Source organism: Marmota marmota, unplaced genomic scaffold (assembly GCF_001458135.2).
Source record: "Marmota marmota marmota unplaced genomic scaffold, marMar, whole genome shotgun sequence".
Classification (NCBI taxonomy): Eukaryota; Metazoa; Chordata; class Mammalia; order Rodentia; family Sciuridae; genus Marmota; species Marmota marmota.
Genome location: NW_025999932.1, coordinates 40,894,191 through 40,911,526, shown reverse-complemented (window position 1 = coordinate 40,911,526; position 17,336 = coordinate 40,894,191). Strand labels below are relative to the sequence as shown.

The following is a 17,336-nucleotide window of genomic DNA, read 5'->3' as shown; positions in this document are numbered from 1 at the left end:
TTGAACCCAGTATCTAATGCATGCTAGGCAAGTGCTGTACTACTTAGCCCTTTCTCCAGCCCCAAATCGTTTTCTTTACCTTATTATCTGTTTTTTGATAGTCTTTATATTTTTTTAAATTTACCAAACATTTTTATTGAGTATGTTCTAATGCTTGGTAGTATTAAGAGGTGTATAGTATCAAAAGGAACTCATATTCAGGAGAATAGTAGCAAAAGGGACTCATTTAGGAGAATTAATCAGTAAAAGAAGGAAACAGGTTACAGGTTGCAGTTATTAGTTACAGTGGGAAATTAGCAGGGTGTTAGATTAGAAAACAAGAATGGAATTAGCTAGGACCATGGTCATTGAGCATATTTCTTTCCTAAGAAAATAAAACCTAAAGTTTATGTTTTATTTTTTAAGGTTATTTTCTGAAGAACATGGAGTGTCTTTAACTTTGAATTCAAAGCCAGTGATTTGGGTTGTTTTACTGTTCACATTGCTTTTAGATGAGTTGAAACAGCCAGACTGTAGTTTTCTATTTAGTGGAATTTTCAGTGAGTTTAGGAAGTACTAGTACCTACTACACTAGTGCTTTACTGTTGAACTGCAGAAAACCTCTGTAAGTATGTATTGTGGAAATTTTATGAATGCACTGAATCAAAATGAGGTTAAATAATTTGGCCACTGTCATATGCTGAATTTAGGTCTGTTTACTGCTAATATTCGAATAATAAGGCAAATTTTAATGACAGTAAGGGAGGAGAGGTGACATTTCCACTTACTTGTTTCTCATAACAATAATAATATGTAATCTTTGAGATTTTTCTCTCTAAGCTTTTGATTGTTCTAGAGGCCAATCAAGACTCTTGTGAAATGGTTAATGTTACATTTTCTGAATAATTATTTGTTTGCTAATTATCTTTCTTCCCTATCTTCCCTCATGTTTCTTTAGGATCCTTCATCTGTACCTAATGCAGACAATGCCTTCACATTATTTTATGTAAAATTTCGAACTGCTGCCCCCAAAGTCCGCGTAAGTCTATTATCATAAGTAGCATATTTTGCTATGACATTTATTTAGCCAGCCCTTTGCTTATCCTGGGAAAATGAACATGAATGAAATATAGGCATTGTCTTTTCACATTTTAGCACTGTGTCTTAGGTGCTTGGTGCTGGGTGTTCCGAAGTCCAAAGAGCAGGAAACACCCAGCTCTTCTATGATGCTTGGGGAAGCTTTCTAGATGAAGGTGATAATTGAGCTTAAAAAGTTCAGATATTTAGTGGACCTAAGAGGGTTGATAAAAGAATTTTTTTTTTTTAAAATAATATATAGAGAGAATGGCTTTATAGAGAAGGTTGTTAGAGACAAAAGATTTGTATTTTGGGAGGACTCCATGTAATTTCTTATTGTCAATTTCTCATTGAAACACAGGACTTTAGTGGTGTGTGATGGGAAAGATGACAATAAAGATAACAAAGACCATTTCACAAGGGACGTTAAATGTCAGGCTAATTAAGGAAAATTAGAGAACAGTGAGATGTCTTTTTTTTTTTTTAAAGAGAGAGAGAATTTTTTAATATTAATTTTTAGTTTTCGGTGGACACAACATCTTTATTTTATTTTTATGTGGTGCTAAGGATCGAATCCAGCACCCCGTGCATGTCAGGCGAGCACGTTACCACTTGAGCCACATCCCCAGCCCCCAGTGAGATGTCTTAATCTGGAGAGTGATTTGTTCAGATTTGCCAATTCATAAGATTAAGGATGCAGTATAAAAATGAATTATGTTGAAGAGAGATTTGAGATAGGGAGGCATGATTAACAAGGAAGATTTTTGCAGTCATTCAGTGAGAAGTAGATGTTGTATTGGCAGTATATTTCATGAGGTTGGGAATGTGCTTCCTTAAAAGGAATTCACTTTATATTTATCTTGATAAAGCAATTGGAAATGGGGGGAGCAAAAGTCTGTCTACCTATCTAGAGAGAGTTTGTGTGTGTGTGTGCGTGTGCATGTGTGTTATTTATATGACACATCTGAGATACAGTTAATTTTACTCATTGTGAAGTTATTACAAAGAATAATTTACTTTTGCTGACTCTTGACTTCACTCTCTTTCTTGTTTCTTTCTTAAAAGTCAGCCAATTAAAGGGAATTTTTTTAACTTAGTTTTTTTTTTAAAATAAAAGATATAAAGAGTGGTTAATTGGTAGTATGAGATATAGATTGTACCTGATTGATTGCTTGTTTATTAGCCAAATACCAATGACAAAATGTGATTAGGAAAGAAATGGTATGTATAACACAGCTTAGTGTGGTGGGTGATTACAAAATGCTTTCCTATGTACTATTAGAAATCAATTAGTGTGTGTCATGGGGTCCCATTTATTTTAGTGACAGCATAACATTCACCTAGCAATACATTTAGTGATGGCATAACATTCACCTAGCAGTAACCTTAACGGAATTACAGAGATGAAGACAATGATAAAATTAGACTGAAAATCATGAAAGACTGAATGAAGGGTAAGACTATTTTGTTTCTGGTTGGGGAGACTGTTTTTTAATATCAGTTCTTTCCCATGGTAGCTTATTGGTTGGAGGGTACTCCTAGTAAAAATTCCAATGGAATTTCTTCTATATGTTCCCAAACATCCCAAATCAAAAAGGACTGGAGTTTTCTACATGGCACATTGGGAAAATTTGCTAAGTATTTGAGGGAAAAAAAAAAAGTAAGCTCTTCACATTATAATAAGTGAACCCATAAATTAAAGAAAAAAAGTAATAAGCAGACTGCCCCCCCCCCAAAAAAAAACCAGAAAAAAATTATTGGAAAAAATTAGGAAAAGATTAAGGATATAAAATTTAAATTTTCTGAATTTTAAATAGCAGAAGCAAAGGCAGACACTAGAATGTTTGCAACAGGTAAGAAGGTCAATATTTTTAAATATTCTATGTGCTTATTAATCAGTATAAGAAAGATGAAGATCTATTATAAAAAGACCAGAGTACTCACAGAAAATATGAAAAATTAAGTTATGGTTTGGCTTTTTTTTGTTTGTTTTTGGTTTGTCAGAAATTGGCACATTAAGGTATAATAGTGCTTTTGAGGATTTGGTGAGACAGACAGGACTGCTGGTAGGCATGTATGTGGATTCCTTTCTAAAAATTTTTTAGGAGAAAAGACCAAAAGCCTAATATACATCTCTCTCTTGATCCATTTTGTTGGGGTCCCCACCTGAGAAGTAGGTGCTTTTATGATACTTGTTTTATTTGGTAGGGAGTGGAGTCTCAGAATGTGAGACTTGCTTGGGCTCATACAGCTATGTGGAGCAGACACTCAAACCCCCAAAGTTTCACTTCAGGCTCTTGACCAGTAGATTGTGATTCTTTGGAAACAACTGAAATGTTGAACAGTGGAATAATTGACTCAGAATATATCTACTCAATAGGGTGGTATAGAATATTGTGTAATAATTTGTATAATGTTTATTTATAATGATGATCCATTCATTCAGGTATCAGGTACCATGCTAAGACTTTCTATACATTTTCATCTAATACCAGATTTACTTGATAGGAAAATACTTTTGAAATAGTGTTAATTAAAAAACAGACTATAAAACCGAATATATGGTATAATTCCAGTTACATTTAAAGAAAAATATAGTAACAGTGGGTACAAAGAACTGAGACTATATACTGAAATATTAAGTGTATTTACTTTTTAGTACTATCCAGGAGTTTTTTATTATTTTAACTTGTATGTAAAAAGTTTTTTGAGTGTGTGATACTGTTATAATCAGAAAGTAATTGAAAGTACAATTAAAAAGATGCTTTTCAATGTATTTTTCTTTATTCTGCAGACTCTTATTGAACAAATAGAACAGCGATCTGAAAAAATACCTGAGTGAGTACTCAGATGTTCTTTGATTTGAGTATCTCCTCCTGTACTATTTTTCCCAGATCTAGTTGTGTCACTGATATCTTCTGAGCAGAAGCCTCCAATCTTGTTCTTGCAGTATATAACTTACTTGGGGGAGCAAGTTGGGGGAGCAAGTTCTTAGACCTGATTTGGAAAGTTTAAATGGCAGCAGATTTCCCCAAAGCAGTATTTCCTTTTCATTTGGGCAGACCTGATGTCTCTCTTCTTGGAAGCGAAATCCTTTAAAAGTTGAAGCTTACGGCATTACTTAATTATGGGTTTATTTTATATCTGTATTTCTAAGCGTTTGAGAGGCAACTGAGGTGACCATTATGCTTTTAGAGATTTAATAACCTATGCTGGGATTTAAGACCAGATTTAGTTTACATATTAGAAATTAAAGATTCAGATCCCAATCTTACTTGCTTTCCACCAGATACCAGCAACTGCTTAATGATATCCACCAGTGTTACCTTGATCAGCGGGAGCTCCTTCTGGGCCCTAGTATTGCCTGTACTGTCACAGAGTTAACCAGCCAAAATAACAGAGATCATTGTGCCTTGGTAAGTTTCTCCTTGTTTTGGTTTAATGTTAATCCTTCCTCTGAGCTATTTTGATAACCCCCCTTATTTACTTGGGTAAATCAGTTTTGGTTCCCATGTCAGAAAACTAAAAATTTTTTTTCAGTTATTATAAATCTAGTTTAGTATTAGCCTTATTTAACTTTGCAAACTATTTTCATTTTAATTTATTTTTGAGGTATGAAGATTCATCAGTAAGTATTGTTCTGTGAAAGGTGAGGCTTCAAAGTGGATTTATTTTGACAGTTTAATTTTAGCTTCACTTGTGCTGCAGAAGTACTTTTTTGGCTAGTTGCAATTTTAATTCGTACTATAGAAAAACATAAAGGTTCTTTTTAAAAACATTCTGTTTTTCAACTACAAATTTATGTTATTATCAGAAGTTGAGAAAATTAAGCATTAATAAAAAATTTAAATCACCTATAATCCCATTGGGCATTAATCCATGGAAGCGAATCATTTTTTTTTGTTCTTTGATAAGTTGTTTTATAAATGTATGCATACTCTTTTTTGCAGTAAAAGTGTTGGCTTTATATCACAAATGCTGGAATGTTATGTGTCTCTAACTGCAGGTGGTGTATGTGTTTACTGCAGGTTCGCGGTGGCTGTGCCTTTATGGTCCATGTATGCCAGGATGAGCACCAACTTTACAATGAATTTTTTACAAAACCGACATCAAAATTAGAGTAGGTAGTACATGGGATCTAACTCTTGTTGATAAGACTTAATTTGCTAATGGCCATGATGGAGTAGTGTATTATAGGAGTATTATATAATTAACTGCAGTGTTTTAACTTTTTTATGTTTGTGAACAGAATATTGATGGATGGGGTAGGTTATTTTCTTAAAATAAATATGTGGTTTAAAGGCTGACATAGTATAATTATGGAGACTTTTTTGGTACAACAGGAAGAATTCTATGCAAGGAATCTAGATCTCCTGTTTGCACTTAGTAAAATAATTCCTTCTAGTTAAAAAATTTCATGATTCTAATGTAAGGTACTTAAAATACAGATACTATTTAATAACTTTTTCTTTTTCTGAAAGTGTCTTTCATTTCTGTTAGTCCCTTTTGGTTTCTTCATGTTGGCTATTTTGACTCTTAAAGATTTTTATTTATGACTTTAGTAATGAGGAAGAGAAAAAATGTATTTTATGGTTTTGGTTGAGGGATCACTTTTGATGAAATACTATATATAGAAATGTACTGTTGACTATATGAAGAATATAGACAACCTAATTTTTTTCTTTTCAAATGTTTAAAATTTCTCAAAATACTGGGTATGTGTCTATTACTTTAAGTTTTATTTATCTAAACCTGTACATATTAAAAAGTTTTGAGGAGGAAACATACCATTTGATTTACAGTGAAGTGAAATATAAAAGGTAATCGAATTCTACTGAAATAGTTTTGTTTTTGAAAGGACATACAGAAAATTATTACTAAAATAAATAAAAGTTATAATAGGTTGACTTTTGGTTGTAGGAAGCTAAATTTGAACTGTCTTCTGTGGATTGCTTATTGATTCTGAGCTTTTAAAGAAAAAAGTTTCACAAAAATACTTTCAGCCTATCATTTCTCATTCTATAATGTTCCCAGATGCTGTTTTCCAGTAGATATTTATTATTTTTATTGGCTAGAAGTAATCAATGAAGCTTTTAAAGTATTAGAAAGTCCTGAAAAGATTACTGCTAATAACCATATTTTATTCTTTCATTTTAGTGAGCTTTTGGAGAAACTGTGTGTGTCATTATATGATGTCTTCAGGCCACTGATAATTCATGTTATTCACTTAGAGACTCTGTCGGAACTTTGTGGAATTCTTAAAAATGAAGTGCTTGAAGATCATGTACAGAACAATGGTAAATAAGTAGAAGTGAATATTTTAAAAGTCTTTTAATTATGTCTGTGATGTAGTGAATTTGAAAAAAAGTTAGATCTTTTTCCTCCCATAATCCCAATGCATAAATACTTATGCATTTTTTAATTTTTAATTTTTTAAAAAATATTTTTGAAGGTTTGGTTGATGCCTTGCCCCTTTTTGAATCAAGATGCAACATTCTGTGACTAAAGTTACAAATTAAATAGGAAAAGAATTTTAAAACCTGGGCAAAATTAGTAACAAAATAAAGAATCATGTTTATTATTTTTGTGGCGCTGGGCCTTGCACATGGCAGGCAAGCCATCCATTTCTACATTGCAGCCCAATTAGTCACTTTTCATTCTGGCATCTGGAATCTAGAGAGAACTGACTTTTAGTTTTGGATTAGGCATTTCTACTACAGTGTTACCAGAATATAAAGCAATTGACTATATTATGTAATAATAATAATAATAGTAATAATTATTATTTGGTACCAGGGATTGAACTCAAGGGCACTCAGCCACTGAGCACATCCCTAGCCCTATTTTGAATTTTATTTAGAGACAGGATCTCATTAAGTTGCTTAATGCTTTGTTGTTGCAAGGCTGGCTTTGAACTTAAGATTCTCCTGCCTCAGCCTCCTGAGCCATTGGGATTACGCGTGTGTGCCACCGTGCCTGGCTGTATCGCATACTTTTGATTAAAAATTGGAATTATTTTAGCAGACTTATACCTAGTAATTTTTGAAATAACAAAAACAATTTTCTAATGATTCATTATTTTTGAGATTACAAATAATCTCAAATAGTTACAAACAAAGGAAAGCAGTTCTCTGGAACATCTCTGCCCTATCCATCTGATTACTTTGTTGATATTTGGTTTGATTGTCATAGAAAACATGATTTTCTTAATCATATACTTAGATACCTTTATAAAAAATACCCTTCACGTACTGGCAGAATTTATTGTCTTCACCTTGGCTTTTGTTGGTAGACTCTATGAGTTTGTTATTCTTTTATAGTCATTCCTGTTGTATTTAGTTAGTCTAATATATACATTTTCTCCCTTATTAATGTTTCTGAACATAAGACAATTTTTTAATTAAAATGAATGTTTTATGTATGTTATTATATACTGTCTCCAACTGTCTATCCCTTGGAAAGATATTACTGAAATACTAGTTGTCTTAACATTGATGGCATCTTAGAAATGAAAAAGTCTTTATAAACTCATATGTCTTTTTATTTTTTACTTTTTGTTTTTGTGAAAATGTTAAGTCAGTATATGTGGGACTCAATTTATTTATAAGATGTAGACTATAACCCAGTTAATAAGCTGCCAGGTCTATCTCTTAGGATTAGTCTGAAGCTATATAAAATAATTTTTTTTTCTTTGTTTTCTGGTACTGGGATTTAACTTAGGGCAGTTTACCACTGATCTACATCCTCTGCTTTCCACTACCCCTTCCCCTTTTTTTGAGAGAGGGTCTTACTAAGGTGCTTAGCCTGAAACTTGTGATCCTCCTGTCTAAGTCTCCAAATTACTGGGATAATAGCATATACCACTGCGCCTGGCTAAAAGAATTTTGAAGAGTCCAAAGCACTCTTAGAATTCATATTTATTATTCATATTAATAATAAAAATAATTTTGTAGAGTCCCAGGAAGGAGATACAAGGGCCAATTTTAAAATTGAAGAAATTGAAAACATTTATTAAACTTATTTTAGGTCATTTGAGTTATTCTGAAATAGAATCAACCACAGTCTCTGGAGCAAAAATGGTTCATACTGTTTCTGCTTGATGAGAAGAAAATAGTTTCCTTAGTCTAAAGGAGTAGATGATGTGTTTCCTTTTTTTATTAGCTGAACAACTGGGGGCATTTGCAGCTGGAGTAAAGCAGATGTTGGAAGATGTACAAGAGCGACTTGTGTACCGAACTCACATCTACATTCAGACAGACATCACAGGCTATAAACCAGCTCCTGGAGACCTGGCATATCCTGATAAATTAGTCATGATGGAGGTAGGGGCTCCACACCTTATCTCCTTCCTGCCCCCACACAGCTTTTGAATGTTTCATGCTAGTTAAAATAGGATTTTTCTTTTTAATTCTCACTCAAAATGTAAAATCAAGTTAAACTTGCTGTGAAAATCATAGGAAATAATAATTTTAAAACCTTGAAGAATTAAACACTAAGTTCTGTTTTTTAAACATTCTATTCAGTTTTCTCCCCCTTTGCCAGAACATATGCATTCTTAATTTTTAAATTGTCAATTAGTGCTTTCTGTGATTTTTCTGTTTTCTTTATAAGTGTCATAGAAGAGAGTCGATAATAGGAGCCATTGTAGTTGGCTGACATTGTAGAACTGTCATATTCTCGTAAATCATGGAGTCATCTCAGAATTAGAAAATGTCTAGTTCTTATATATGGTTTGAAGGCCTAGGTTTATCTTCTGGTCTTTCTGTTCCATATTGTACCTTCATTTTCTTTTAATTTTGGACAGAGTTTAAAGAATGCTTAGTATATTATTATAATTAGAACCTAGAACTTTTTTAATGGAAAATTTTAAATACAAGCAAAAGTATAGATAATACTGTTATGAGTTCTTACATACCATTACCCAACCCTCAACATGGCCAGTCTCGTTTTTTTTGTACCTCCTTACTTCTTCTTGCTCGCATTAATTATTTTAGAACAAGTTTCAAACATTATTTCAATATGTAAATACTTCAGTAGGTGACTCTAAAAGGCATTTTAATTAAAAAAAATGTTTAATAGTTGTAGATGGACAGCATGCCTTTAATTAATTAATTAATTTATTTTTTATGTGGTGCTAAAGATCGAACCTAGTGCCTCTCACATGCTAGGCAAGTGCTCTGCCACTGAGCTACAGCCCCAGCCCAGCCCTTTGATTTATAACACAACCATAATACCATTTTCACACCTAAAATGAGTTTACATTTTAGTTCCTTGCTATCATCAAATATCCAGTCAAATCTGTAATTTTTTCAAGATTCACTAGTTGTTAATGTTTATCACATTTGTTTTGTCTTTGAATGTATGCTTTGTTGCCCAGTCATTTGAAAATTAGTTGATGACATCTTGATAATTCATCCTAAGTACTTTTTCTAAGAATAGAATTGTTGCCACATAGCCACAATACCATTTTGCACACTTAAAAGAAATTTAACATTAATTCAGCAGTGTTATTTACATATAGTTCATATTAAAATTTCTTCATTTGTCCTTCAGATGTCTTTTATAACTGGACCAAAAGCTTTTTGAAATGGGATCCATCAAGTTTACTGCGTTGCATTTGGTTTTTATGTCTCTTTAATCTCTTTTGAACAAATTAAGACTCCTTTCCTTCCCCACCTCCTTTGTTTTTTTGTTTTTATAGAATGACTTTTTTAGAGAGACCAGACCAGCTTTGTTGTAGAATATGCCACATTATATAGATTTATCTGATGGTTTCCTCTTGCTTAAATTCAGGTTATTTATTTATTTTTTGTAAGAATGCCAAATAGCTTATGTGTACTTTTTACTTCCGTACATCCAAGGCACGTAATGACAGGTTGTTCCATGAATGATTAGGTGATGATTATAAAAGTATACTTCCCCCTTTATAATTAGGAAGTACTTATAGGATGATGTTTTGATTTTATGTGAGTTCCCCAACATCTTTTCAGCCAGTTCATATTGCCACACACTCCTCAAAACAAGACTATAATGATCTTTCTGATCTCTCTATGCAGCAAATTGCTCAGAGTTTAAAAGATGAGCAGAAGAAGTTACCTTCAGAAGCTTCATTTTCAGATGTTCAGCTAGAAGAAACAGAGTCTAACAGTCTCACAAAATCTGGTATGTAATCATGTCTTAACTTCCAGCATTTATTCATTCAGCTTAGAAACCTCTACTGAGTACTCGTTGTGTCCCAGGCATGAAACAGTTTATATCTTTGAGGAACCTACACTTTATGGGGGGAGATCTATAATTGACATAATTCATTGCTGAGTGAGATGCTCAGAGGATGCACAGGGATCTTTTGGATCATGGATAATCTTTGGGGCAAAGGAAATTACAAAGGGAATGCACTGTGAATTCAAGGGGGTGGAGTCGGGGTGAGGTGTGGCGTCTGAAAGCTTTGGTTTTTATGAAGAATGTGAGAGTCAGGTGACTTCAGGTTGTCTAAGATACACAGAGCAGCATGTGGAAAGGCATGCTAGAATGGAAGACTAGGGCTGCTGTGGAAAAGTACAGTGGCTCAGTGTGTTTGGACGCAGGTTGTCTGTGGGGAAGAAGCAGGTAAGGCAAGCCAGACTGTAGTAAGTGTTGTGGGATAGTCCCATGGCTTTTATACTTCTAGCTATTAGTATAGTGTATCAGGGTTATTGTACTATCAGATTTGCATTTTGTGTATTGTGTGGCTGGGATTGGGGTTAAATGTTTGGGATAGCTTGGAGTAGAATGTGTGTTATGCAAGGAGGAAAATTGTTGAAGAAGCACTCAGGAGTGACCTAGATAACAAGGTGCATAGGAAGTAAGACACCCCCTCCCCAGCTGTAAGGGTGACACTCAAACTCAGCTTACCGTGGGACTGGTTAGGAGAGGAGGAACAATAACTCCATGGGCTTTAAAAAGCCTCAATCTCCCCCCAAGATCCCTAGTTTTAGAGCATTATCAGGTATTTTGAGTCAGCTCTAGAGATGGTTAGGATCCCAAATCCATATTGCCAGGCAACCTGGGCATTCCCTATCTGATAAAGACATTTTATCACACTTACCACATAGAAGGGGAGACTCACTATGGGGGAAATTTCCTCCTGTGAGTAGAACCATGTCACATTGTAGTGTCCCTTTTGTCCACTATACCTTGGTTCTAGTAAACCTCTAAGAGTTATTGGAGAAAATAGTATATCCCTGTCTTGCCAACCCTGGCTTTGTATGTTTTCTCTTCCCAGTAAAGCCTGTTCTTTAATGCATGCCTGGCATTACAATGAAGCTATGTTGACAGAACTGTAAAGGCTGGTTTGGAGGCTGTTGTGTTTTGCCATTTGAAAGACACACGTGATTTGAATCAGGGTGTTGATGAGCCAGTGAAGATAAGTGTGAAGTAGAGGGATACAGTTAGAAGTCTTGAGTCCAAAGAATTTCATGCACACTAGAAGTGAGGGCTAAGAGAAGAGTTGAGGAAGTTCATGTGGAATCACTGAGAAGATCTGTTTATATGGATCTAGAGCTGTGCTGGCCAATACAGTAATCACCTGCCATTGAGTATGTAGAATATGACTAGTTCGTTCTAATGTGCTGTGTGGAAGATGTGCTATAAGTGTGTTAAAAATACACCAGATTTCAAAGACTTAATATGAAATAAAGGATAGAAAATGTCTTTTTAGTAACTTATATTGATTGCATGTTAAAATGGTATTTTGGGTATATTAAAGAAAATATATTGAAATTAATTTCACTTGTTTTTTCTTTTTTTGGTGGTGCTGAAAATTGAGCCTAGGGCAATACTCATGCTCTGCCACTGAGCTACATCCCCAACCCCCTTTTCCTTTTTTTAATGTGGCATTTTACTCTGTCACATTCATGACTCATGTTATATTTCTATTGGGCAGCACTGCTCTAGAGTTATAAGTAGAACCAGCATAGAGATAAAAATGGAGAAGCAGTTGGTGCTTTGGACTTTTATATGATCACCCCACTCTATAGAGTTGAGCGATTGATTGTAGCCGAGGTCTGGGGAGAGACTTAGCCAGTGCCAACATTAAGGAGCAAATTGGGGCAGAGGAGTGAACTGAGCTGAGAAAGAACAGCCAATGAGATCAGAGACAGGCAGGTGAGAGGGTTATGACTGAAACCAGGGAGGAGGGCTTGGCAGAGCCATTTGAGGAAACAAATGAGAAAGATGAAATTACAAGGACATTTTGGATAGAGAAGGCTTCACATAATATGAGTTAGAATAATTTGGAGTAAGAATAAAGTCTGTTTAAAGTATTGAGAATGTAATTCTGAAAGTAATAAGAAAACTTGTCTCTGAGTAGCAGGTATCATGGGAGTAAAAATCTTTGGAGTTAAAATGGTCAAGGTCATATGGTCATATGTTCATCCATATCCTTATTGGTGTTACCAGAATGGTGATAGAATTTGAGGTGGAAAGCAAGACTCTGAATTAGGTGGCATGCAGAGCCCAAACCAAAAGCAACTCTGAAATACATAACAACCACTTTTTCTGGTTTCTAGGTATGTCAGAAATGAGAGAATAATATCATGAGGGTTTCAAAATGAGGGCTTTTAGTGATTTGGTTCTTGGGGTGGAACGAGGTGACATAGCACATTGATGGAGAGACCATTCTTTAAAGAGAATAATTATTTGTCTCTTCAAAAAGCTGGCTTTCTTTTATGTGTAGAAAAGTGAAGGGGGACGAGGGCACAAAGGGTGATAGACGAGGACCTGTGCTCTTGAGAAGAGGCAACCAGGAGACCCTTGTCTTTTGATGGCTTGCTGTGGAAGTAAACCAACCCCCACTGCTTGTCAACAGCTGTTAAAACAGGACAATGAAAAAAAAATGAACACAAAAGTTGACTTCCAGCTTTATTTCACTAAACTTATATTTGGGTTACTTTTTTGGCTCTTTATTTTTAAAAAAATATTTTTTAATTGTAGTTGGACACAATACCTTTATTTTATTTATTTATTTATATGCGGTGCTGAGGATCGAACCCAGGGCCTTGCATGTGCTAGATGAGTGCTCTACTGCAAAGCCACAACCCCAGCCCTTCGGCTCTTTATTTGAAGGAGAGGTCCTACAGATAGCAAAATCCTTAGCAAAACTGTAGATGCTTAATATTCTTTTATATCTGTTTTAGTATTGTTTTTCTTTAAGAAATTTTATAAAGGAGATCTTATTTTAAATTTTGAGGCCTTATGGAAGAGATTTAAAATTATACAGATAGTGCTTACTTAATAATAAAAAAACTTAAAAATTATGAAGTAGGAAGTTGAAAGCATTAACCCACAACACTGCTGACATTTTTCCCTGTCAGATCTGTATCACATACAGATCTAGATCTCGATCTTGTTTTAAAATAGGAATTGTGTTTATTCCATAAGCAATTTGAGTTGGGCATATATATGAAACTGGAATATATGTATATACTCTTGTGTTCTCATTGACTGTGTTAAACCTCACTTAGATTTCTTAGGGCATTCTTGATTAAAGGCTAGAAAAAAATTGACACCATTCCAGTTATTGTTAGCTAACAAGAAGGAGTAGTTTATAGTTTCCACTTAAGTTATTGTAAGACAGACATCCACATACATGAAATGTGTTTTCTTTTCCATTTGGGTTTTAGGTTCAACAGAATCCCTCAATCCTAGACCACATACCACGATTTCTCCAGCAGATCTTCATGGAATGTGGTATCCTACAGTTCGAAGAACTCTTGTCTGTCTCTCCAAATTATACAGATGCATAGATGTATGTGTGTAAATTCTTTTATCTTTACTGTGAATTTATTTACTCTTTCACTTTGAATATTTTAAAATTTTTATTTTAAGATCTTGATGTATTTTATTTGTTATTCTTAGAATTATAATTTTTAGATATGGAGATTACTTGAAGGTCAATCTAGAGATTCCTAATATGAGTATTCTGTAGGCCCTTAGGATCCACTAAAGGACTTTTATGAAGCCTTGTAAATATGGTTAAATTTTGTATATATGTATTTGTGACTTTTTAAGTAGAAGAACTTCAGCTTTCATTGATTCTTAAAGGTGTCTGAGATCACCAGTAAGTTTAAAAACACTGTTCATTTTGTTCATCTTAGTTTGTAAATGATGAAAAAGAGGTGCAGAAAGTGATATATTCAATATCATGTAGTTATAATCTACATTTAGTATTAAATGCAGTTACTATAATTTAGTTTTGCACTCAATTTGAATTGATATCCTTAACAAATAATTAAGATCACATGTGGTTTTAGCCATAAACTTAGTTATTGCTAAAGTTGGCAGTACTTTTTTTTTAAAGCACCAGTTTAGATTGTGCATTGATTTCCTAGAAGAGAGTTATTTTAATCATACACAGTTGTCATTCCCTGTAACAGCCGATTTGTCTGTATTTGCTATCAGTGGTTTGTTTCTAAGCCAAAATAGTTCATAAAATTTGACCATTTGAAATTCACTTTTTCATTGCTTAATTTGATTGCTGTAAGTCCAACTGCATAAAAAGAGAGAAGTGACTACATACAGTAGTCATGTAGTGAATTGTCCAGGTACCACTGTTTCTTTAGGATGTCTTTCAGAAGGAGTATGCATATGCCCTCATGTGCCAAAGGTATTCTGTACTGCAGAATACTAGGACTGAACAAGGTTGCACAGTATTACATGGGGCATTTGAATCCTACTGCTCTACTTAAACTATATAGTTTGTCAGATCTCTTTTAGAGGGAACTGTGGACATTTGGCATCTCTTCTTTCCCAAACTCCACATTAGGTATATCGAATAATGGCATTAGACTGGAATTTTTAAACTTCCTACAGTTGGAGCCAAGATCCCAAGAGAAATGTGCAGGAGGCTATTCCACACAGAATCTTTTGTTATCACAGACCCCAATGAATGAAGTCTCTGAGCTGCTTAATAGGGTCTGTAGCCCAATAAGAAGTAGGCCTAAGGAAGTTACTCTGCCTGATTTTGTTTTATGCCTTAGGCTTACCTATTTATTTTTTCACTCAGCTCACATCCAAGTCTTAAACTTTCAGTCTTACTCAAAGTGAGGAAAGACATATCCAACACAAACCATATTAAGACTGAGCAGGAGAGGGAGAGGATATTTTCCTAAGCTGCCCATCTTTTAAGTTTCTGGGCAGGTCAGTGACACAGTAGGGGACAGCTCTAATCCATCCTTCCCATAGTAGCCTCTGTACAGGTTGAAGCAATACAGAGAGAATAACATCAAGTAGGGGGCCAGGACCAGGACTGTGGCTCATAATAAATGTCTTGTACATAACCAACCACAACCATGTCATGTCTTCGGTAGAAAGGAGGCAGGGAGGGCAGCAAGGGAACTGATGGGAATCCTTGTCTGACCAACATGCCACTGCCATTTAATTTAATCCTAATTAGGATTCATACTTCATATTCCATTTTGTAACCTGTTTTTCCCCCCACTTAATTATATTTCCCCCACTTAATTATATGTAACCTGTTTTCCCCCCACTTAATTATAAGAATTTTACCACTTCAGCATTCTTTTTATTTATGCACAGTAGTTTGTAACTTAATTTACTGGTATTTTATTTGTCAATCTCCCATCATTGATCATTGAACATTTCCATTATGTTTATTTATTTGCTGTTTTAAATAATACCATATAATGAATGAATATGAATCTTATAATAATGAATGTGTATGAATCTTAAAATGCAGTGCTGACTAATTGCCTGGGATTTGTTTTTAGAAGTAGATGCACTGAAGGTTTGTTTTACAGTTAGTTTCTGAGCTTTTAAAAAGAGACCACTGGTAGCCATGGTGATACACACCTTTAATCTCAGCCACTCTGGAGGCTGAGGCAGGAGGATTCCCCTTGGCAATTTAGCAGGATCCTGTTTCAAAAAGGACTGGGGATGTAGCTCAGTAGTAGAGTGCCCCTGATTTCCATCTCCAGTACAGACAAAACAAACAAACAAAACCACCCCAAATCAAAAAATTAATAATAATAATAATAAAACACTTTACAACACGAGATCATGTTGGAATGAGGTCAGTACCCTGCCTGCCTCTTGATCCATGACTTCCCAGCATCTAGCATGGCATTCAAGAAGTGGTAGAACATTTTTATTAAAGATCACATGAGTGCTTCCAGACGTGAGTGCACATTTCAAAACTATATGTTGGTCTAGAAAGGTTGCATGGGAATAGAAAGCTCCAAGAGGAATGGTATCAGTAATAAACAGTAGTGAAGGCAAGCATGCATTTGGTTTGCTGCCCTCAGGACCTAGGATTTTCCTTTTATATGTTTTGTCAAGTGTCACAGGCTGATGTTCTCTTTTATTCCACCAGAGGGCGGTGTTCCAGGGATTATCACAGGAAGCATTGTCTGCCTGCATTCAGTCCTTACTGGGAGCATCAGAGTCTATCAGCAAAAACAAGGTTTGACGAAGTGTTAGGTGAAATTATATTACCTATAATATTTTGCAATATAGCATTTATTTATAGGCACAGAAATTTAAAGCTGTTTTGACAATAAGATTTGTTTAATATGATTGAATTTTGAGGCAGGAAATAATTATTACATTCTTAAGTTGATCACCTAGTCTGTTAGTAAATTCACATGATACTATTTATTAGGTTACAATAACTTTAGTAAAACAGAGATTTATTTGATACTATTTTTGCTCTCAAGTCTTAGTTCTTTTAAAAGTATCTTAAAGTGTAACATTTATACTTATTTGATGCCCTGTGTTCAGAATGCAAAGTGAGTTTTCATTGCATAAGTCAAACTTAGAAGCTTATTAGAAGTAGGGAGGGAGATATTAATGGGGTGTCACTTTATTTAATAATCCCTTTGAATTTATAATGCTTTACTGAAGGATAACTTTTTCTAATGTAAAATATTTCATTTGAAGTATTTTTGAGATAAGATTTTGCCTTGAAAGGCAGCAAGAAAGTGCACATTTGGTCTTGCTTTTATTAAGATACAGACTCTTGAAAATAAGAGCTGTGGTTATTTATTTTTTAGAATTGGGTGAACTTTGAGAACTCAGTTGCAACACAGGGTTCTTAGAGATAGGTTCTGACAGGGTGAAAGGGCATATGGAACTCCCAAGGGTGTAGGTAGTTAGTACTCTCTTGGTGGCAGGATAATCCAAAATGGTGACCCCCAAGCCATCTTACATTTAGAGATTCCTTTTGTACTTTTGTAAAAAAGTATCGAGTATGTCTGATGTTCTGGATATTGAAATTGCTTTGATCA

At 34.5% G+C, this 17,336-nt stretch overlaps 1 protein-coding gene across 2 annotated transcripts in view; it reads left to right on the top strand.

Annotated features, from left to right (window-relative positions):
• Positions 1-17,336, top strand: part of Cog3 (component of oligomeric golgi complex 3) — a 50,868-nt gene that overhangs the window by 15,835 nt on the left and 17,697 nt on the right. For both annotated transcript variants that reach the window (XM_015484302.2, XM_048800941.1), the window contains exons 8-16: positions 938-1,018; positions 3,851-3,894; positions 4,346-4,472; positions 5,085-5,176; positions 6,214-6,353; positions 8,218-8,378; positions 10,113-10,218; positions 13,716-13,840; positions 16,424-16,513. In XM_015484302.2, the coding sequence (XP_015339788.1) occupies positions 938-1,018; positions 3,851-3,894; positions 4,346-4,472; positions 5,085-5,176; positions 6,214-6,353; positions 8,218-8,378; positions 10,113-10,218; positions 13,716-13,840; positions 16,424-16,513 (966 nt within the window). The remainder of the gene's footprint in view (positions 1-937; positions 1,019-3,850; positions 3,895-4,345; positions 4,473-5,084; positions 5,177-6,213; positions 6,354-8,217; positions 8,379-10,112; positions 10,219-13,715; positions 13,841-16,423; positions 16,514-17,336) is intronic.